This window comes from Antechinus flavipes, chromosome 1 (assembly GCF_016432865.1).
Source record: "Antechinus flavipes isolate AdamAnt ecotype Samford, QLD, Australia chromosome 1, AdamAnt_v2, whole genome shotgun sequence".
NCBI classification, from domain to species: Eukaryota; Metazoa; Chordata; class Mammalia; order Dasyuromorphia; family Dasyuridae; genus Antechinus; species Antechinus flavipes.
Window position 1 is genome coordinate 481,081,005 of NC_067398.1, and position 24,081 is coordinate 481,105,085.

Here is a 24,081-nt window from a genome sequence, read left to right on the forward strand (position 1 = left end):
ACAAAGACATTAAAACATATGGAAAAAATATAAGAACCAAAAGTCTTAGATATCAGCAATAGAAAACCTAAGTAAGAATTTTGTTTCTGATCATGAAACCTAGAGATATTTAAGAAGCAAGCCTGGTAAGCTACTTTTCTTAGCATCAAAAGGTTAGAGATTTCCTGAACATCATAACATCCCCATAACCTACTATGGATTCACAATTCTTGAATTCTGTTGTGTTACTTGAATCTATTTTCATCTTTTAACCATAAAATCTGTTATGCTATGGAAACACAAAGCTGGGTTCCCGCTGTAAAAAATATTCTTCCTTTAATTCATTTTGATTCTCATTCTTTTGCATTCCAAGGGCTGTCTCCATAGTTCTGTTATTCTGAAATTTGTAAATATGCATCATTTTATACTCTTTAGTCAATCAGTGCCAGATTTAAGGTCTTCTGGCTTCCGTTCCTATGGTATTCGGCTCTTAATTTTGCCTAAAAATTTGCCAAAAACCTCTTAGCCTAATTTCATGATTACAAACTGCCCTGTATTTTTCAGCCTGTATCTTCATGTTATTTCCTCCCTGGAATATTAATGAGGATGTTTGGGGGAGATGGTTGTGAAATTATTGACTATGGTCTATTGGCAAACCACTATAAGGATTAATGAGATTTAAAGTTCAAAGGGACCCGAGAAGCCATCTAGTTCATTTTACAGATGAGAAAATGGAGGCTCTATAAGAATAGTTTGCCCAAGCTTCCACATGTAGTAACTGCAAATTTTAATATAGAAACATTCTCTAAGTTACGATGTACGAAAATCATATGATACTGTAATATGTTTTATGAGAAAGTACAGGACGTCATATTTTTAAAAATAATCTCATATGTATTACTAAATTCTTTTCCTAAAATATTAGTTTGCTGTGTGTATGGTTGACTTTATCATTATTGCTTTACATAGCAGCTATGTGATAGGGCTTCAAATTCAAAGGTGAAGGACCTGAGACAGAGAAACAAAGGTGATTCAACAAAACTATAGCTGAGCCAAGATTATAATAAATGCCCTGTCCTAAGCTCAGATTGATAAATCTTTATGTCTCAAATTAAAAGAAATGTTTTATGAATAAACTGAATTGTTCCATTTCATCTTATAATTACAGAGCTCTGTGACTAGAAGTGGAGGGGGGGAGGTGATAGCAAACAGAATATTTTGGTGATCATTACAATTCCCGCAGTTAAAAACAATTACATGTGAAATTTTATAATAGGGTTTTTGGTTCTTTATTGTTATTATTGTTATTAATGCAAAAAGAGGTGTGTGTTGTGTATGTGTCTTTTCCTGCCCAGACTATTGAGGATGTAATAGGACTATTAATTTTTTATTATCTTTTTTATGTATTCATTTTAAACCATCATGTAATAAGACAATACCTTTAGTTAAGGAAATGGTTTATAAGTAAAATAAATATTTTTAAAGTGTAATCTAATAATCTATGTTAATTTTTTAATTTTAGAATCACTCAAGCCTAACAGATAATTAAATCTTAAGGGGTAGATATGAAGTACAGGCCACACTCTGTTCTCTTTAAATTCCATATATGAAAAGTCTGGTATGGGTTTCAAAAGAACTGACTTGTGATATTTTAGTTTAGAAATGGATAATGTCTTAGAGATTGTTTGTGGATGTGCCTGGTGATGCTATGATAAGTCAAACTTTATCATTTTAAATGAACAGCTGAACATGATATTTTAATGGACTTGTAAGCAAAGTTAGATTTATTAAACAATGAACAACTCATAATCTAAAATTTTTCTTCCTGATTGGTTTACATGCTTGTGAAGCTGTACGAGGCAACATGGTAAATGTGCCTTTGTGACTATTTCAAAATCTACTGTCATTTCCCACTCAAGTTATTTTACAGGAAATGAATACTTATTTAATTCTCATATTACATTTATATTTAAAAGTTAAACTATATTTGCTTTGCTTTGAGTTTCAAAGCACATATTGTATTCTGTGATAGAGAATATAATGTAAACAAATTACTATTTTCTATTAAAGGCTTCTTTATTATTAAAATTTACAAATAGCATTGACAATCCTCTTATTGTGGGATTGGTTGTCTTTTGGTTGGTTTCCTGTTAAAATATTATTTATATTAAATGACTACATAACTTTGAAAACTGTACCCTTTTGTGGTGATAGAAATATCCTTCCAAATGTCATTCAGCAGAGATTAGATAGGAAAATCATATGTCTCTGGATTGCTTTAAAAACTAAAGAGTGTCTTCAAGGGCAGAATTATTAAGTTTTTGTCCAGACTAATTCCTCTGTGATTCAAAAGGGTGGTACCTTAGGACCATAAGGAAAAGAAGAGAGCTGATTTTGGAAATGAATTGAGAACCAGAAGTATCTTCAGTATTTCATATTCTAATGAGTCTTCTTATTTTTCAACATTCATCTTGTTTTCTGAGCAGCAATTTGGACAAAGTATATGTTGATACTTCAACTAAACACGACTGACTACAATCTAAGGATATTTTTTCATTATCTTAGAATATTTGAAATTCCCTAATAGTTAATTTATGGTATTTTTAGATAGGAAAATCTCAGCAAGATCTGGTAGTTTTGAAAAAATAGATGAAAAACTATTTCCATTAACAATTTAAATTTTCCAGACATTTCAAAAACTTGTGTATTGCATGTTATTGTTGTTGTGTTGATGTTTTATATATTTATTGGTTAAAATATAACATAACTTTAGACCACAATATAATATAGAATAGTTGGCTTTTTTAGGAATCATTTCTGTGTCAGAGTCAAGAAAGTAGTAGATAATATTAAGGTCTCTAAAGGAAGAACTACATCCATACATATGAGCCATAATCAACATACAAGAGCCATAGATGGAGCCTAGTTTTATATGAAAAGACACAATAACTGAATTCAGTTGATTGTTAAAACTCTGGCAGATCTGTAGTCATTTATCAAAGTAGGAAGAAGGTAGGGACTTAGAACAACACACTGATAAGTTTCTAGCATGAAGCAAGATTAATGTGGGGTTTTTTGGCCATAAACTAGATGAAGGAAGATAAGAATCTAGACCATTAACTGGGGTTAATAAGCCAGGTCAAAATTTGGGATGAGAGCAGTATTGAAACATATATAAGGTTTATTGCAGAAGCTCTTAATCCTTTTTGTGGAAATAGAACCTTTTAATACTCTGATAAAAGCTAAGATTTTCTCAGAATAACATTTTTAAATGCATTAAATAAAATATATAAATTTTTAAAGAAATTCATTATATTGAAATAAAAATGAAGTTTTCACCATCCAAGTTCATAAATTCTTTGATATTGCTCCCAGTATGTATAATCTCTAAATTTACCCTTGAAGGAGAGCATAACTAGACAGATGTGTATGGCTCACAAAGGACTGAGAATACTATCCCCACAGAGGGAGACATATGGATTTTCCCCCCTACAATTTCAGTAGTAATGCAAAAAAGAAATTGTGTACTTTTTGTGTCATCACACAATTTTTACATGAATTCTAAGTTCTTTCTGGGTAAGGGTAAAAGAGAACAAAGCTCAATTTGCAATCTAACAAAAAAGGTAGAAATTTCTGAAAATATTTAATTTTTCTTGTGTTTAAAAAATTTAAACTTTTGGATTAAGAATAATATATATAAATGTGAAGATGTATGTAGATCTTAAGGCTAACATATGAGAATTAACATGACATAGAGGGTAGAAAGTCTTTCTGAGAGTGAGAAAGACTTGAAGGATTCAAGTTATACCTCTGCCATATCCTTGTCATGTTATATTGGGAAAGTTATATAACTTTTCTAAGACTGTAAGTTGCAAGGAAATTGCTGTTATTGACATTGTTTCATCCATGATAACTACCTATACTAATCAAAAATATGAATATGAGAGAGAATATGTAGTCTTAAGCAGTACATCAATGACTTTCCAAGCATTTATTCTTTTATATGCTAGTCACTGTGATAAGCCCTAGGAAAATACAAAGGTCAAAAATAACAACAACAAATTAAATTTAAATATGATTTAAACATAAAAGAATACATATTCCCTGGATTTTTCATTCCAACAGTTACAAACAAAAATAGCATTAGGACAATGTTTTAATAGGCTAAATTTATTTAATTTTTGCTTAATGAACAAAATTGTTACTCTGAAATTTATGGGTTACACAAAAAATTAGTCAGGAGGGAAAGTAGGGTGTGTGTGTTCTAAGAATACTCCTAATTAATTTAAAGAAGAAATCATTAAGACATCTCTGCTGCATACTCCAGATATGAAGATGAAAAATGACACAATGTTTGCCCAAAAGAAGCAGCTAATCTACTAGAGTGAGATAAATGAAGTACACTGAAACTAGATTTAGGAGACATGATTTTGAATCTTAACTTTAACACTAGTTGAATGATCACAAAAGACACATAATATTTTTAAATTTTATTTCTTCTGCTGTAAATGGGGATAATATCACTTATATTATCTCCTCCATAGGATTACTATAAGTATAATACCACCTCAAAGATACTCTCACACTAGCATTTTTAATTGCCCTTTCAATGCAAGAGGATAACTGACACAACTAATTCTCAGGTTGTAGGGAAAGAGTGTGTATCTATATTCCCCAAACTTACATTTCATGTGTCCCCACTAGTGTGCTTTCCCTTAATAATCAGCCAATAGAACTAACTACTTCAAAGTCAAGTCATTCACTAGATGGCATGTGAAGTTTAAAGAGGGGGAGATTACTTCTAGCTGGAGAAATTAAAGAAGGTTAAATACAAAAGGAGAAACTTGAGCTAAACATTGAAGAAAAATTTTCAAGCTAAGAAGTTTATTTTATCCTGTAAACGATAGAAATCCTGATGCTTTTTGAGCAGAAAGATTATCTAATCAGACTTGGTCTATGCTTTAGAAAAGTTATTTTTAAAGTTTAGTGAATAATGGATTGGAAAAAGAAGCTGGAGGCAAATATACAAGTTATGAGCCTATTACTCTAACCAAGATATGGTGAGTGCCTGAAATGGACTAGAATGATAGTGATAGAACTAGAAAGAAAAGAATGGATATGAGTGATATTGTTAAGATACAATTGATGTATAAAAAGGAAATTCATTCAAATTATGCAGCTATGAAGAAAAGAAAAGAAGAAACCTGTTCTCTTTACTTTAAGGCCTCTGATATTAAGCCCTTGGGGACACTACTATTGTTGAGTTACACTAAGCTTTCTAAAGAAGTTTAGAGTCCCATTGTTAATGTGTATTCTGTCACTTGATTATAAATCATATTCATAAGTTAGTTATGTCAAAGGTCCCTCTCTGTGGAATCTATTTGGATTCAATATACAGCTTATATCATCTATGCCCTCAAGGAACTTACACAGAGACCAGATTCCAACAGTTGGAATTATTGACTATGCAGAGAATTTTTAGCTGTGAGAAGAAATGTAGTCTTAAACAGTGCATCAATGACTTTCCAAGTATTTATTCTTCTATATGTTAGGCACTGTGAAAAGCTCTAGGAATACAAAGGCCAAAAACAACAACAAAACCACAAAGCAGCCCCTCCTCTAAAGAAGTCTACATTCTATTAGGAAAGCAAAATGTATATGCATATGTATGTCTGTATTCATATTTTCAATTTTATATATTTTGTATAATATAAAACTTGCATATATTATCATGTGTTATTTATGCCAATTGTATTACATCATGCTATATAATTATATATGTAATTATTTTAATGTGTTGATTATATTAATATTTTTATATTGTTATGTTTTATATATGTGATCTATATATATATATACATATATATATATATATATATATATATATATATATATATACACACACAATATTATGTATTATGTGTGTGTATAATTCTTCCTCATGGAATATAGACTGCTTTAGAACAGTTATTTTATTTGTGTGTGTGTGTGTCCTTCTATGTAAATACAACACAGTGGAGGGAATACTAATGGCTGGATCAAGAAATATCTGTAGGAAGCAGCACATGAGTTTAATTATAAAGGTAGCTAGAGATTTTTTAAGGCAGAGGTAAAGCAGTTCATTCCAGGAGTGTCAATGTCAGTCTGGACACTGTTGTAAAATTGGGATATAGATTATATTACATAAGGAATAGTTTTTGAGAAACCTTTAACTAATTTAAATAGTAAGGAGACAGTTAAAAGAAATGGAAAAAAGTAATTCTAAGTTTGGTTTTGCTCCAGGACCTCAGTGAAGCAATAGTGTAAAGGACGAGAAAAATGTTTGACAAGCAACATTGTGGAAATACATATATCATGTACATTCTGATTGAAATTTTATTACCTAAAGATACCTGCAGGAGTAGTGCTGGTTGGTGTACCCAGGCAGTGAGGTTCCTGGGTGAACTTCTGTATTGTGCCTTTCAGAAGCCTGTGTACATATAATACAGAAGGCCAATATGGTAAAAGAGATCTTGTAAGACAATTTGGAATTTCTTAAGGCATAAACAGATTTTTGGATAGTGCAAAACAGATAATAAATAGTCTGAAACATTTATTGATAAATTTTCTAACATAGTTTATACAGTTTTTTAAATTAAAAAAATTAGAATTTTTAGACCTCAAAACTAGTTGTATGACCTAGAGTATAAGTCTACTGTAATAGCTAGCAAGAAATTAAAAGTAATTGGATGTGGGGGTTTTATTACAGTATCCTGTTATTCATAGAATCACAGTGAAATAGAAAAATGGATTTGATGAGCAAAGAATTAGATTCAAGTCCAAACTCTGCTACATATTAGCGCTTTGACTTTATGTAGTCCTTAAATCTTTTAGAGTCTCAGTTCCCTTGTTTTTAAAAAAGAAAAAATGTACTTCTAAGAGTTTTTTTTTTTTTTTGAGGAAAGGACTTTATAAATAAGTCACAAGACTACATAAACACAAACAATATTTCTTGTGAATCTAGGTACTGATCTACCTCACTGAAGGGTTTGTGAATTATACATTCATCCCCTGCTAGTTTGTTTCATAATATCTGGCTACTATATTCTTTCAAAGAATTTTGCTTTTTAAAATTTTGCATCTTTTGCTCATTTTTTCAACTTACTGTTTACATATTTATTTTTAACATTTTAAATCAATCGCTTACTTTTAACAGATTTGAGAACATGAAAAAAGAACTTTACACATATATAGTTATATCTATTCATATACATATAAAGATATATAACTTCAATTCAATTCAGCAAGTTCTTTTTGAGTGCCTACCATGTCAGAGGCATTGAGATAGGCCTGAAAAATAAAATTATCTTTGAATTTAGAGTATTTACAAGGAGGAATAAGACAAAAATATAGAAAAAAATATCAGAAATTGAAATATGAAAAGTACAAAGGGGAAAATCACTTTTATCTGTGAGGTGATAGGACAGTGATATAGAGAAAGTGATGCCTGAACTGATTTTTTAAAGAAAAGAAGGATTCTTTTAAGTGAGAATGTAGATGGGCTACTTTTCTACACCTAAGGGGTGGCTTAGAAGAATGTACAAAAGAAAGTGTAGAAAAAATCAGGGGACAGCTAAAATGCCAGTTTGACTGAAAAATAGAATTGGTGAAAGGGAACAGTATGAAATAAGACTTTAAAGGCATATTGGAGTCAGATTACAAAGATCCTTAAGTACCAAGCTGAATAGTCCATATTTTATCCTAGAGGCAATAAGGAGCTGCAATAGATTTCTGAACAAGAGAATAACATGGGCAGCCCTGTGCTTAGAAATATTATTTTGTCAGGTAAATATGAAATGGATTGTACATGGGGAAGAATGGAAGCAGAGGATTCAGCTAATCAGTCAGTTAGCCTTTACCAAGTGCCTTATATGTGTCAGAATTGTGCCAAATGTTAGGGACACAAAGAAATGAAAACTAGATACACATTAGAAACAATGAGGCTCTAAACCTGAGGAGAGACAGGAAAGTTCTTTAGGAGAGATAAGATTTGTTGTGGATAAGTTGAATTTGAGATTCCAGTGCTACATGTGTACAAATATGAACACTAGAAGGTTGGAAAAGCAGGACTAGAAGTCAGTGGGAATATTGTGGCTGATTGTATAGATTTTTGAGTAATCTTCCAAAAGGCAATAATAAGATATAAAAATAAATTAGATTGCCCAGCAAGAGAGTATAGAGAGAGAAAAGAGGTAAAGGTGAAGATAGACCCCCTAGGGGACATTTATATTCAAGGATCAGAAGAAAGAAGAGGAAACCAACAAAAGACATTCAGGAAAGAAAGAAAGAACCAGGATGATATCATGAGAGCCAAAGAAAGAGTTTCAAAGAGAGATGATTAGCAGTGTCATACCACAAAAAGGTCAAGTCAGGTGAGCACTGAGAAAAGGACATTTAAAATATATTGATAATAGTATTTTTAATACAAATGAAGAGTGACTGAACTGTAAGAAAGTAAAGTGAGTATACTTGCTTTATGTTTGACATTGAATGGAGAGGAGACTCACAGGATGATAACTAATGGGGTAATAATAAATAAAGGAAAGTTTTTCTATGTTTTGGAAAGACCTAAATATGTTCACACACATATATGTGTATATACACAATTATAAGAGAAATGTGAGCTCTCATCCCTCTTTTGCCATTGAGATCACAGCTCAGTCAGCTTTTCCCACATTTAAGTGCTCCTTATTAAGAAGTTAACAGAGAACAGTGAAAAACTATTTATATAACTGTAAAGACAAATGTAAATTCTGCACCAGTAGTATCAATCATTGTGTTTATTTTCAGTTTTGTGCCTTCTTCCAACTCCTTCAAATTAAGAAGGTTCCTCTGGGGATCTTTCTTGGAAGATAAGTTGAAGATAAGTTGAGCTTCACTGGTCTCATCAATAATTCTGCTATGCAGAGCAAAGATCCTACAAGGCAGCTTTTCTCCTGTCTAGGAAACCAAAAATCTCCCTTCCCATCTGGAAACGAAAATGCCTATTCATAAGCTTCCATAAGACTTTGAATGGGATTAATTAAGGCAGAGTGTACCAGTTCTTTTCCTGGACAGATATATAGCAACTATCTATTCTAGTTCAGAAGAGCATTTATTTACCAATATGAAAGATAGTCTTGTACAGTAGATAAAGGATTCTCTCTGGAGTTAGGAAGGATCAACAGTTTAAGTCCTACCATTGGCTTTGTGACTCTGGGAAACTCTGGGAACTAAGACTATAAACCTCAGAGCAGGTGTCTGATATTCATTGATAAAGTAAGTTTTCTTATTGATGGTTCTTTATGCCAATGAAATCACAAGTTCTGTTTTTAAAAATACCCCCCAAAATGATTTTAAGTTACAAATATAGCCATCATTGTAATACTTATTTTTCCTTTAGCTTTGCAAGTAGATTCCAGTTCATTTTAATGTTTAAATCTTGAGTGCTGTCATTTAGATTTCTAACCCTGAAAAGTATTTAGGTTTTTTTTCAAATAGCAAGAAATACTATCCCTATGTTGGCTACCCTTCATATTCAACTATTAAAGATAATGGGTGTTTTTAGTACATTTTAGTGGATAAGTCCATTCTATTCCATCATGAAACTTAGATTCTGTATGTGTTTAAGAAATAAGCGTGCTATCATATCTGAAGGTCAATTGATAGAAAAGAAACATATTTTATGATTCAAAGTAATGAATGTCTCCTATTGTGTTCAAATATATAAGTAATTAACAAAAGTAATTTCTGACCTGACCCTTTAGATCTTGGATTCCTTGACTCTTTTAGGCTGACTGAAATACTTCTCTTTAGAAAGTATTCCATACAGTTATATGTAGTCTGTATCTAAAATGACCTTGAATGTCACTATAGAAAGAGACACATCACCTGATCTTAAATGTCTCTTGACAGTATATATCCCAATTCTATTTTTTAAATATGGTATCATGGAATGGGATTACTAACATTTCAGGGTAAACATATTTGATGAGACTTCTGTATGTAAGGCCATTTTCAGAGAAATGTTTCAATGGATCTTTGTAATAATGAGTTTCTACCATCTTCGCTTTGTAAATATCTTATAACAATCAGAATCCATTCTGTCTAAATAAATTCACAATAAGATACATTCAGGCTGTATCTTTATATTCCAGGGCCACTCTTGATATACTACTCCATTATAACTCTGGTTTTCCTTGAGCAGATTTTCTTTACTAGTTTTCTCACTTCACCTTGAAATAGTTTTCCCCCCGCCTCTCTTAGCCAAGCTGGCAGAAGCATGTAAGTTTGAAAGGAGGAAGCCAGATCAATTGTTGAATTCCCTAAATGCCTAGCTAATCTATCCCCAACAACCTCATTTTAGCACCAATCTTTGTCATTTCTTCATGGAAAGAAGAAAGGAAGGAAGAAGGAAGGAAGGAAGGAAGGAAGGAAGGAAGGAAGGAAGGAAGGAAGGAAGGAAGGAAGGAAGGAAGGAAATTGGTGTCATTAAAAGCATTGCACAATTTTCCAAAGGCAATTCAACCCGTTACTCAATGCTAAACCTAATTTGTTAATCTGCAGTACATTTCCAAAATATAAATGCTGAGGCAATGTGGCGTAGTAGATTGTTATTTGTTTTGTGTTCTCAAAGAAGAGCATGATTATCAGGAAGGGGATGCCATGACATGCAAGTGACTTGGATTTGAGTGAGGGAGGGCTGGGCAAGGTCACCTGTTGTCACTTTTCCTCCAGAGCTATCTGGGTCCAGTAGCCAGATATAGATCAGTTTTACTGGAGCTGGCCTTGGATGCAATGGGAGACCTTGACCATTTTAAATTAAGGTCTTCAACAGGTCTCAATTTGATCAAGCCCACACCCATTTAGTGATTAAGACTAGATAGCAATTTCTTTCTTAAGGACCAGGCCTTAAACAAAGCAGTATGATTCTCATTGGCTACCAAGAGGTCCTAGGCCAAACCGCATTTGGTGTTTGTTTGGATGCTGATTGATTGATTGAATATAAATAGCAGTCATTTCTGCTTTGGCCAGAAATCCTGAACATCTCTTCCCTCCACTCACAGAAGTGGGGAGAGAGGGAAGGAATAAGGGAGAAGAGGGGAAGGGAGGGGGGAAGAAGAGAAGGGAGGGAAAGATGACTATTTTAGAGGATTCCCGCCTACACTGTCTCTCTCTCTGAAACCTGCTTTGCAATTTCTTCTATCCCTCACAAATTTAGCTCATTCTGCCTCTGAAGGTCTCTCTGTTGTTACAACGACAAGTAATCTCTCCAAACACTTTATCCATTGTTATGTATGTACTAATGTTCCTGTCCATTAATTTATATAATTGAAAATAGAATATATAGATTTTTCAGCATTCTCCTAACACATGCTAACTAGCCTTACTTGCCCTCTTGCCCTTTTTCTTGCCCATTCTTTCACTCAGAATTAGTTTCTGAGGAAAATTAAGTTATTGAAGAAGGATCTACTTCTGTTTTATTCTTTATTTTGATTTACTTTTAAAGTTTTTTTAAAGAAATTTAAGAGTGACAGGAAATATAAGAGGTCATGTAATCCATCCTTCTACCTCTAATTAAGACACAATATAAAGTGTTCTAGACATTTTTTTATATTACTATTTTCTTCTGGAATTTCAAGACAGAAAAAGAGGAATTGAGGGGAAATAAGCTTTAAGAAACAGTTTAAGAAGCAGCAGCACTACATTTGACTTCATCAATAACTAAAATGTAGATTCAATAACTATTAGTCAATTGAACTTAAGAGCAATTGAAAATAACTATATAATAACATTAAATTTGTTTATATTTCTTTTTGTAATGGGAATAAAAATATATCACATATCATACATATCATATATATCAACAGAGTAGCTGTCAATTTATAGAAGTATTTGGTAAATGTTTAGGAAAGACAAAACCAACTTTATGCTTTAACATAACCATTTTAAAACATTTGACTGCTCTTCCACTCCCCCAGGCCAGTCTTGCTATAAATAATATAAATCATGATCTACAATAGCAGTGACCATTTTGAGGGAAGTATTGGATTTATTAGGACATTATTGGTTCCCAGCAGGCTATTAACTATCAAACTGGTTGTTAACTACCAGTAACAAACAATTCTGAAGGGATTATTGCTGAGATAACTCACACATAGCCTTGCCTCTTGGAGCTATCAGTGCTTTATCAGCATTACTGAAATAAATTGCTATCATATACATATGACTTGTGGACAACATGTTAAATAATGGATGCTATCTTAGAGTATATAACTTTATTTACAGAGCAATTTTCAATTTAAAAAATAAATATTTGTCCACAAGGTTTTTAATGATATTTTTATTTTTCATGTAATCATGAAATAAGTGATCATCTAAGAAGACAAATAAAGGCCTCCTAGATTATATTTGGAAATTAAAGCGTCATTGGTTATAAATGAGACATTGGAGATACATTAAAATAAATAGATCTTGGAATGGAAAATAATATATTGCAATAAATCCTGAAATGGGCTGCCTCAGGAAGTGGAGAGGTCCCTATCCCTGTAGTTGTGCAGAGGTACCTTAACTTCCCAGTTACAGATATTGTGGAAAGAATTCATGTTACAGATGGGAGCTGTCCACTGAGATCCCTTCCCATTTCTCAGGTTCCATGATTCTATGAAATGCAAATGGATGTATTTAGTAGAAATACTATAAGTAACAGATTTACAAACATGCATTTGTGGAGAATTTCTTCTCAGAATTTCCTATATTAGGGTATAATCCTATCCATTACATCTTGAAGGAGTCCCTTATAAGGATAAAGTTGAGAGACAAAATTCATATAGGCTACTACCCATGGTACCATGTCGCAGAGACTGCTGGGTCGAAAGTTAGAAAGACTTGAGTTCAAATGTAGCTGCACTAGGGACAGATAGGAGGCACAGTGGCTAGAGCACCAGCCCTGAAGTCAGGAGGACTTGAGTTCAAATCTGATCTTAGACACTTAACACTTCCTAGCTATGGGACCCTGGGCAAGTCACTTAACCCCAATTGCCTCAACCAAAAAAAAAAAAAATGTAGCTGCACCTACTAGATATAATACTATGTACTGTGAATTACTTAACCTGATTTTCTCTCAGTTTCCCCAACTGTAAAGTGAGGCACAAAATAATGGCATTTATTTCCTAAGGTTGTTGTGAGGATTAAATGAGATAATTGCAAAGCATTTCATCCAATGTATGGAAAATAGTTGGTACTACATAAATGTCAGCGATCATTATTATATACAGGTTCTATCCTCTGTGCTTTGTAATGGGGAAGACATGTAATATATTGTTAAATAAAATAGGAGCGAAAGATCTAACTAGAGAATACAGAGGCACTTTATTTAAGGATTTTACTAAAGCTATGTAAATATGAAGCATTTAAACATAAAATCTAAGTTGCTATTTATATTTCATTTGCAATAAATGTAATGAAGAGTTATATTTGAACATCTTTGTTCATTCTTAAAATGGTGAGGTGATTTTTCTTAAAACCTAGAGAGGAATAAAGATCAACTCTTCTAGAAAGCAATTAGTTTTTACTCTATAGAGTAAAAGTGACTGCATTTGCTGTGAGTTTTATAAATGCAAGACATTCAGAGTGGCTCTGAATTTTATTTATTTGTTTCTTTATTTTACTTTAAAGCCTTATTTTCTATTGTAGTAAGTTTATTTTTAATACCACATTGCTTTATGAATCGAGTTGGGAAGGAAAAATCAGGGCAAAAGGGGGGGGGGGGGAAACCATGGGAAAGATTTAAAAAATCAACAGAAAAAAAGAAGTTAATATAGCATGTGTTCACTTACATTCAATCTCCTTTGACCTTTTTCTGGTTGCAGAAGGAATTTTCTCTCCAAAGCCTATTGGGATTGCTTTGAATCGCTGAATCACTGAGAACCAAGCCTTTCATAGCTGATTATTGCACATTCTTATTGTTATTGGGTACAATGTATTCCTACTTCTGCTTGTTTTACTCAGCATTAGTTTATGTAAATCTTTCCAGGCTTTTCTATAATCAGCTTGTTCATTTTTTATAGAAGGACATTACATTTTAAATAAGGGAATTTCATAACAGATCCTGGAAAACCCAAGAAAAAAATTTACAAAATAAGATTTGTAGTAGGAATGGTCATTTTTATTTTCCTTTTTTAATTCTAATCATAACTTTCTGTAATCATCCTAATAAATAAACAATGTTAATTTAGTGATGAAATATGTTAACAGAAAACAACACAGTTGTTTTGCAGGTAATTACCACATTGACTAGATAGTTCACAAAATAACTGTCAATCTTCCTGTCATCTTGTCATGGATTAATTATTTTGTATGCCAGGCCTTTTGGTTGTTGATTTTGGTTGCTCAGTCAGTCATTGAAGGTGGGAAAAATTAGTGGGAAAAGTTAAAGAAAAAATAGTTGAATGGAGATTGGCCTTGTTATTCCTTTGGTACAAGGAATTCCATAAGAGGAAATTTCTTTATCCAATACAGATTGACATCTTTTTTGCAACTCATAGTCAAAAAGAATTGTCTAGACCATTAAATGGGTAAGAGATTTGCCCAGAGTTACATAACCAATATATGTTAGGGATAGGATCTTAACTCAGTTCTTCCTCTATCCATTATGCCATGGTCTTTCCCCCCTGAGGAGAACAAAAACAAAAACATGGCTGTTGTCATAAAATTGTTTCGGACTTTATGGGGATTTCAGATTGTATTCATTTTTCCAAACTATTCTCAGAGATGTCTCCAGAAAATACAGGATATACACCCCTCCAGGAAACAAAGCTTCTAAAACACCAACACAAGTGTGATAGTAACATATTTGTATTACTTACCAATCAAGCATTTTTAAAAAGATAATAGGCCATCAGTAGTCAATAAACAAGTGCCAATTATGTGTCAGGTACTGTGCTAACTGCTGGGAATACAAAGAATGGCAAAAACAACCCCTGCTCTCAAAGAGCCTACAGTCTAATAAGGGAGACAACATGCAAACAACAATAATCAAACAAAATCTATACTGTGATCAATGAAGATAATTAACAAAAGAAAAAGCACTAGGATTAAACGAGATTGGGAAAGGCTTCTCACAGAGGATAATATTTTAGCTGGAACTTGAAGAAAACTAGGGAAGCCAGAAGGCAGAGATGGAAAAACAGGGCATTTCCAGGCATGAGGAATAGTCAATGAAAATGCCTGGAATTGGGAGATAGTGTGTCTCATGGAAGGAATAGTAAGCAGACCAGTGTTACTAGAGTACATGGATAAGAGGAAGTTGTAAGAAGATTCAGAAGGGAGTAACAAGTTATGAAGAATTTTATTTTTATTATTAAACAGAGGATTTTACGTTTGATCCTGGAAATGATAGGGAGCTATTGTAGTGGATAGATGGGGAGGCAGGGCCATGAGGAATATAGTCAGTCTTGTACTTTTAACTATTGAATGGGAGGATGGACTGGAGTGGGGAAAGATTTGAGGCAGGGAGAACAAACAAAAGACAATATCAATAATTCAGGTATGAATTATTGCTTCATTGGGTTGGTGGTGATGTCAAAGAAGGAGATACACACAAGAAATGTTAGGAGAGGCTGAAATAAAGAAAGGAGCTAATGGTGAAACTTAAGCTAAAAGCCTGAGAGACTGGAAGATTTTATTGTCCTTTACAAAAATAAAAAACTAAGTAGAGAGGAGGGTTTAGAGGGAAAGTTATTGAGTTTAGTTAATTGAAAATATCTATAGGACATCCTAGTTCAAGATGTCAAAGATGGTATTGGAGATGTTAGACTAGATGTTAGAGCTGGATAAGTAGATTTGAAAATCATCAGCCTAGGCATAATAACTGAATCCATACATAGAGACAAGGATGTCAAACTGCATATACTACATGTTGTATTTCCCATTCCACTCTCACAGAGCACTGGATTATATTTAGAGGAAATGCAAATGATGGCCCACAGTCAGCTCAAGCTCCAGTCCCAGATAAATTAGGAATCTCTAACATTATTGAAGTTCAGCCATGGATCTTTTTTTTTTTTAGTAGATCAAACCAAGGAAAATGTATTTTATAAGCAAATCACTTAATTAAATTCCAGCACTTAATAAGGATGATTGTATATAGCACAAGGGAATCAAAAGACCTAAATTCATTTCCTGATTTTACCATTTGCTTTTGTGTGAAGCAGCGGGATGGTAGAATGAGGAACCCAAAATCAGAAAAAACTGAATTTGAATCCAGTGATATAAATCAGGGCCTATTATTTCAATTCTGTGTACCTCAGTTTTCTCTTGGTAAAATGTGAACAACAATACCTACATAAAGGGTAATAGCTCAGAGATTTCCAAAGAGCAGAATGAGATGGAAGTTTCTCAAACAAAACCGAAACAGTATTCTATTTCAGTGCAAGGCTTATAAAAATGAAGCCCATCCTGGTGATATGGATAGGCAAGAAAGTACTACATGTGAGACTCTTATGAAAGAAAATTCATTAGACTCATTGACCTGCATCTGGGAGGTAACTTAGAAGTCATGTAGTTCAATTATCCCATTTTACAGATGCAGAAACTGAAATCCACGATGGTCAAATGATTCGTTCAAAATCACAGAGCTAGTAAGCATCAAACAAAGAATTGGAACCTGTATCTTCTGACTTCAGGACTAGTGCATTAAAACCTTTGCAATATCTATATCACTGAGGGGAAAGGCCATCCAATTTTGTTTCCAGTCCAAAAGAAATTTGTTCTGGCACTGGGCTCCATCCAGTCATGTAGTTAATGGATATTACTAACCATAAGTGGATTATCAATCAAGGAAATGACCTGGAAATTAATAGAGAGCTTTTTCAGGAAACACTGCCTATAGTAGAATATTGATCTTTTCCCAATTGTTGTTTTAGTGGGAGAAGCTCTGGATTTGAAATCAGAGGTTCCAGAGTCCCAATCATGACTCTGCCACTTAGTCACATTTAAAATTCCTATACCTCAGGTTCCTTAAATTAAGAAATTAAATTAGATGATTGCTAAGGGCCCTCACAGATAAAGATGTATGATACTTCCATTGGTACTGATTTTTGAATTCGTTCAGTTCTGTGACTTGTGTTTGCAACTTGATTTCCTTGGAGTTCTTGTACTTTAGACTCTTACATAAAAATGCAGTAAAGTAGAGTAAATCTTGAGTCTCAGAATCCACCTTGGGGGCAAGTCATTGAACTCTTAGAACCCTAATATCCTCATCTGTAAAATGAAAATAAAAATATTTGGATTATTTGCTGTGATGGTTCAGGGGAAATTAGCTCCTAAATTGGAAAGTGCCATGTAAATGATGGTCTTATTCCATAGAAGTAGGCCTTATTCTTCCTATTCACACTAAAACAAGGAATATGTATTATAGATTCCAAGACCAAAGCTTTGGAAGGCCAAGGTAATTAAAAAATCGATAGATGCTGGGAACCAATTTGAAATTGCCTGTTCTCTAGTTCCACTTTTTTTCCTAAGTGAATTCCAGGCTTGTTCCAAGCCTGCCAAATCTAAAACCTCTTCCCTCTTCTTTGGCTGACCTTTGGTTGAAATTGCTAAGACTAACTAACTCTGACATCTCTATTAAAAATCTCTAAAATTTGTCTTGAGAAAGTTTTAACAGCCTTTTCCCAAATATGTGTTGTGACATTCCAGCAAGTGACACCCAACAAGGATGTTCTACTTTCTAGAGGATCCTAGAATGAGAATTGAAAGGAACCGGTAGCATATAAATTCCTTGTCTCTATATCATAGATTTCTGTCAGATGCCTGGTACAGAGTTGGCACTTAATGTTTGTAGATTGAATGTAGGTCTATTCATTTTTCAGGTGAGGAAACCTTAACCCAGAGAGGTGATGTTATTTGCCTAAGGTTACACAAGCAATAAGTTGCAAATTTTCGTTCAATTTTCACTCTTTGTGACCCCATTTGGATTTTTCTTAGCAGATACACTGGAATAATTTGCCATTTCTTTGCCCAGCTCATTTTACAGATAAAGGAACTGAGATAAACAGAGTTAAGTGACTTGCCCACGGTCAATAATTCAGAGCTAATAATTTGGAGCTAATAATTCGGAGACAGATTTGAACTCAGGAATTTGAGTCATTCTGATTCATGACTCGGTATTCTATCCACCTTGCCCCCAGGTTACCCCCAAATAAGTTGCAACACCAAAATTCAAAGGCATCTTCCACCACTGAAGGATGGAATCCCTCTGTTCAATACATGAAGTGCCTTTTTCCCCACATTGTCTGATTTCATTCATATAACACTATTAGGAGGTTGCAAGTGCCCCAAAAGTGCGGAGATCTGTCTAACAGCTAATGAAGAGGAAAGATTTAGTGCGGTAAGATCCTTAGTGAAGGGTGCAATGGATCTACAGAGGTTATTGATTGTTTTTCTTGTGGCTCTCATTTCCAGGTCCCACTGATCTCAGCATGAAGAGACAATTAGCCACCAGCTCTGGGTCCTCCAGCACTTCAAGCTCCAGACCCCAGCTGAGCCCAACTGAAATCAATGCTGTGCGGCAGCTCGTGGCGGGATACCGAGAATCTGCAGCATTTTTACTCCGCTCCGCAGATGAACTGGAAAACCTTATTTTACAACAGAACTGAATTCTATGACCTTGGCACTCACTGGGTCTCATCTTGGAGTTTCCACTAATGACATGTTGGTTTCCCAGAACAGATGCTTCAGGTATTACTACTGCACGGTCTTTTAGAAGAGTTAATTACCATAAAGCCACACTGTTCTTGATCCTTAAGGTGATGTGTTAAGGTGCTTCAGGGGAACTCTGGCCTCTGATCTTTTCGAGGTACTTTCATGTGTCCAGCCCATTGCTTTCTGTTTTAGTCTATCAGCAAAATATCGAAAAAAGTGACTGTAGAATGCTAATTCACAGATGAAACAGAAGATGCTGTGGTCCTTTCTATTGGTTGAAGCTGCAAGTGCAATATTGTGGAATATGCTACTGACTCATTGGACCTAAAGCTGCAGTATATGGCAAAAAAAACAATGCCAAATTTCCTGTTGGTACAGGACAAAACAGCAATTAAAAGGATCTTGTATTTTAAAGAGAAAATGTAATTTTTATAAAAAAAAAAGTTGTTTTTTTCATTCAAAATTGTCATTTTTACTTTAATAACTTTTTCACTGATCCTAAAAACTGTTTTGAGAAACTATTGTAAGTCCCCTTTCCATCCTTTTTTTCTTCTTCTATGTCCAAATTCTTTCTACAAAAGAAAAATACACTTGATGCTGGAAAATCCATGTATCTACATTCTGTCAAATCATCACATCAGAAACTACTACCCAAAGGAGCCTGCATTACTTGCATTCATGCTGTTTTCAAAGTCATCCCATTCAACATGGCAGCTTTCTTAGTAGCAATTGTTATCACAGAGCAGGTTGTTGTTTTTTGTTTGTTTGTTTGTTTGTTTTTGTTTCTTTGGGGTAGTTGTTTCTTTTATAATATCTATTTATCTATGAAGACATATCATTTTTTTTTAAATCATCTCCTTGGTTTGTTACAGCTGCTCACTCATGATTACTGTTGTTGCTGCTGTCCTGTAGAAGTTCCTGAAGTAGTGATTGGATGTAGATGACTGAATGTTAAATGGTTGCAAGTGACAATCTGAAAATTTGCACTCTTTTCTGTAGTTTCCTTTCCATTTTTCTTTCTGAGATACTTTCCAAAAACAAAAACAACAACAAAAAAGGCCATTTCCTCTATGAATATGCTTTATAGAATTCTCAGAACCAGTTTCCAATGTTCTACAAACTCTCAGTGGATGCAGCTGTGACTCATAGTGAACTCTCACCCTGCTTCTCCCCCGCCTTGGCCCTGCTTTCTTATTTTCTAGTGTTGGATCCACATAAATGGTGTTTTCTTTGTGCGCTGAGGCAAGCCTATTTTTAAATATATAGAGATGAGTCCTTTAGTTGATGCTTACTTGTACTATTTGTTCTGTTGTTTAGATTTGGTTGAACAAACAAGTTCCTTGTACATTCCTGAATTTGCCTTATTTCATGTAAAAAAAATCTGTAATTCCATTTTTAAAGATGAGTTTTAAGGCATCAGTGAGATTTCCTATCTACTTGTTCCATAGAGTTTTTCAAGTAATGACTGTGATTGTGACCCAGTAATGTGCACTTTTCTTGTGACTGTGGACATTGCTATGCTTTTTTTCTCTAGTGTTTCTAGAATTACTGTTGCTTACAGTTATGTTTTAAAAAAAAAGATAAAAAACCAAGAACTTTTGTGATACTGTTGGTGAATATAAATGTGAAAAACCTATTGAAATATGAGTATTTTGGAAATACATAGATTCATAAACATTTCAAAGTGTGGATTTAAGATTCACAGATTTAAATGAAAATTCAAAAACTGAGGGCTGGTATAATTTCTTCTGTTTTGTTTGGTTAAATAAACAGATTTCTGTGTTTAAACATAATTGTGAAACCTTATCAACTTTCCAAGTGCTCTGGTGCCTAATCTGTTTTGAATGTTTTGCCTTTTAAATACTAACTAGAACTGGGCACTCCTACCTAGTAAAACTTACAAATCAATCCCATGTTTAAAGAAATAATCTAGAAACACAAGGATGTTATTTATCCAATGCATAACCATAATGAAGAATTCTCTCAGAAGGGAAGAGTAGAAGATAAATCGAAACTCCACTTCATTATAAGCCTTAATAATTCAAACCTTCAGGGTAATGCAATTAGGCTGGCACAAATTCATTTGGTAATATTTGGTCTTCTCTAGCAATTGTATCCTATTTCTTTTGTAAGGAATGGTTTCATTGTCTTGGAAAAACATATACTTCTGGGGGCTATTAATTTTAGTCAAAGGTATCTACTATGTGATCATGGATCCAAATGCTGTAATAATGTGGGGATTTTGCCATAGTTTTATTCTTATTAGTTAAAACTCAAGATGGAATAGAAAGCCTCATATGCTAAAAATAAGCACCATAACATGTAAGAGAATTCTTAATGACAATTATCAATCAATCAACATTTATTAAACACTTAAAACAGTTTCAAAACCTAACCCTATCACTGGGGACTATAAACTTATAATAGAAAGCTAAATATTAACTTACTTATCACATTGATTATTCTTTAAAAGATCTTATTCATTCTCTTCTCTCAGAACACATTTGATTGAAGTATGCACATTAGCAAAAGTATGAGATCAGGAAAAAAATTAATCTGATTTCTCAAAAAATGGGTTTATGGAGAAATATGAAAAGATTATGCAGTAGTGCTCATTGAATATTGTTTTGTCTGCTATTAGGTACTGCTGTCCCTGAGACATGCTGACAAAAATCCTGTGGATTCCTTAGGCTTTTAAATCCTCTTTGGAAAACTGAATTTGGCCCCATAATGGCAGACATCTTTAACCATAAATATATGGAAAGTGATTGGCTTTTACCCTGCTTTCTACAGTGCAGAAATAAAATAGCTCTATCTACCCATCAGTCATCTTGGGTTTTTACCATGTATTTTCGCTAAGCTTAACTCCAAAAACAAGAAGAAAAAAAATAATAAAAACAGAGCTGATGAGACAACAAAGCTCATCTTTTGAGGGCAGAAAACATCTATAAGGATTCACTTCACAGTTCTTTTCTTGATAGACCATAGCTGGGAACCAACCTTAAAGTGTTGCAATTAACAGTTGATTTCTGTCATTTTGTCATGTAAGGATAATTCTACTGTATTGTTTGCTATAAGGTTTTCTTTCCATTGCAAAACAAAAATGGTTGAGGACTGCATATCAGCTGCCAATATGTGGGCTGCTCCTTGTAGATATTTTTGGAAGACTAAAAACAACTGAAGACTCCCCACAGAGGCATAAATGATTGTAGTTAATTAAAAGGATGCTGTCAAAGTCCTTTTCAAGGTTTTAAAAATCAGTATATTTGTGCTTGTTTATAAAAACCCCATGGAAATTTTTTTTCCTTCACTCTGCCTGAATATGGATTTATTATTATAGGGTTGTTTGAGAATTAATGTTCAATTGCTGGAATGGCTTTTCCCCCCTTTATTTTTAATGAGAGAATAGAAAATTTTTTGTGAAAAAGCCACGCTTTAAATCTAATCAAAGGTAGGCATGGAAAGGGAGGGGAGGAGTAAGTAGATCATGATAGGGGCTAAGTGTTTTTATTTAATTTTCTTTTGTTTAAGCCTTTGGTCACAAAAGTTGTGAAGTCCAGTCACTACCTTAATTTTTTGATTTATGCTTATATTTCCCAAAAAAGAAGGATATTGATGCTATTAGAATTTCTCTTGGTCAGCTAAGAACTTACCTTCTGAGCTAATATCTAAAAATACAGTCTAAAAATCTTATTTTGGTTTTCCTAAGCAGATGATATAATTCGTCTGTTTTTATGGCATAATAATATCCTTAATGAACAGATCAACTTGAAGGATCTAAAAGCAGGTTTCTGACCCATTGGGATTGAACAAAGACATAGCACCACTTAAAGTGTGCTCCTTTTCAGCCAATTAAGTGGATGGTAGCAGTCTCTTTCTTGTTACATCCCATTAATTTATTTCACATAGGAAGAAAATGTGCTTACAAAGTATGGGAACATAAAAACAAATAAATGAATGAGTGAATGAATGAAAAAATACTAAAAAAAGACCAAAGTAAGGAAACATACCAACAGATATAAATAAGTAGTTTTTATTTTCATTTGTCAAGTTTACCAAATTCTGCAGATCACTTAAATCTTCATTCAAACAATAAACTTTAGAATTTACATAAGATGATTTCATATATATCATTCCCACCCTTTCTTTCCATGGGAGGGAAAAAAAATAAAAGATCTAGATCATAGTTCAAGAAATTTATAGCTCTTCAAAATTCAGGCTTTTCCCCCCAAAACATCTTTCAGATTCCCAAAATTCTGACTTTTTTGTCAGAAGCCTTCAGTAAATAAAAAAAGGTAATATGATTATGAATTTCTATGAATCACATTAAACATTTTCATTTTCAAAAAATATTCAATTTGGCCTTGCTGAATTGTGTTGCAGGCATGCTACTTAGAATTTAAACTGTGACAGCCCCAAATCAATGCAAAGTCTTTCAAATAAACTTTGCATTACAAAATCATAGCTTATATATCTAATTATAAATATACCTGTATACTTTAACACAGTGAATAAAAATGACTGATCTTTACACCGAGTGTCCCAAAAGTCTTTGTGCAATTTTAAGCTATTAAAACTCTTAAAGTTTTTTAATGGCTTAAAACGGCATCAATACATTTGGAACACCCTGGGTGGATGGAGCTATATATGTGCCAATTCAGTTGATTCTCAGAGTAACTCTATAATGCAAGTATTTTGTATAGGATTATTTCTATTATACAAAGGAATAAGTTGAGGTTAATAGAGCTTAAATGTATTTCTGAAGAACACACAACTGGTAAGTATTGAATAGATTTCAACTCAATTGTGTGTCTACTATAAGTCCAATTGGTCCACTATATCCTATTATTGTGACAAATAACAAATAACTCGGCTAACAGCAGAGTGTTCATCCTTTGCCCCCTTCAAAAAGATAATAAGTCCTTCTGATAAATACAAGCATTTAATTAAGAGCTAAGTCTATGGGCATTCTTCATGGTTATTTGACCCATGATTTCATATCTCATCCTAAATGAAAAGTTTGTATTAGTAATAATTATTTATTTTTAAATCTCTTCAATTTGTTTAAATGAAACAATATACAAAACATTAAGAAATTAAACAGTTTTAGTTCAATTTCCCTTAACTAATGTTTTCCCAAGTTTAAAAGTGAGCAATAACAAATATACATAGCTAATAAAGATCAGGTAAATAAAGCATGAAAGAGGGAAAGATTCCTCTTTTAAACTGAAAAATGAGAGAAATTTCTAAATCATAACTAAAAAAGATATAAAAGCTTGAATAACTAAATACCTAGATACATCTATTCAAAAAGATATAGATAGAATATACATCCTTGTATACTGGTGAAAATAGATATCATTGAAAGGTAAGTCATAG

The 24,081-nt window shown here is 33.2% G+C and overlaps 1 protein-coding gene across 4 annotated transcripts in view; it reads left to right on the forward strand.

Annotated features, from left to right (window-relative positions):
- The window catches only part of NOL4 (nucleolar protein 4), a 494,820-nt gene extending 474,325 nt beyond the window's left edge, over nucleotides 1-20,495 (forward strand). For 3 of the 4 annotated variants that reach the window (XM_051970265.1, XM_051970266.1, XM_051970267.1), the window contains one exon: nucleotides 18,463-20,495. In XM_051970265.1, the coding sequence (XP_051826225.1) occupies nucleotides 18,463-18,656 (194 nt within the window). In that variant the 3' untranslated portion in view covers nucleotides 18,657-20,495. The remainder of the gene's footprint in view (nucleotides 1-18,462) is intronic. The other variant, XM_051970268.1, reaches the window with a different exon arrangement.
- Nucleotides 20,496-24,081: the final 3,586 nt, after the last annotated feature.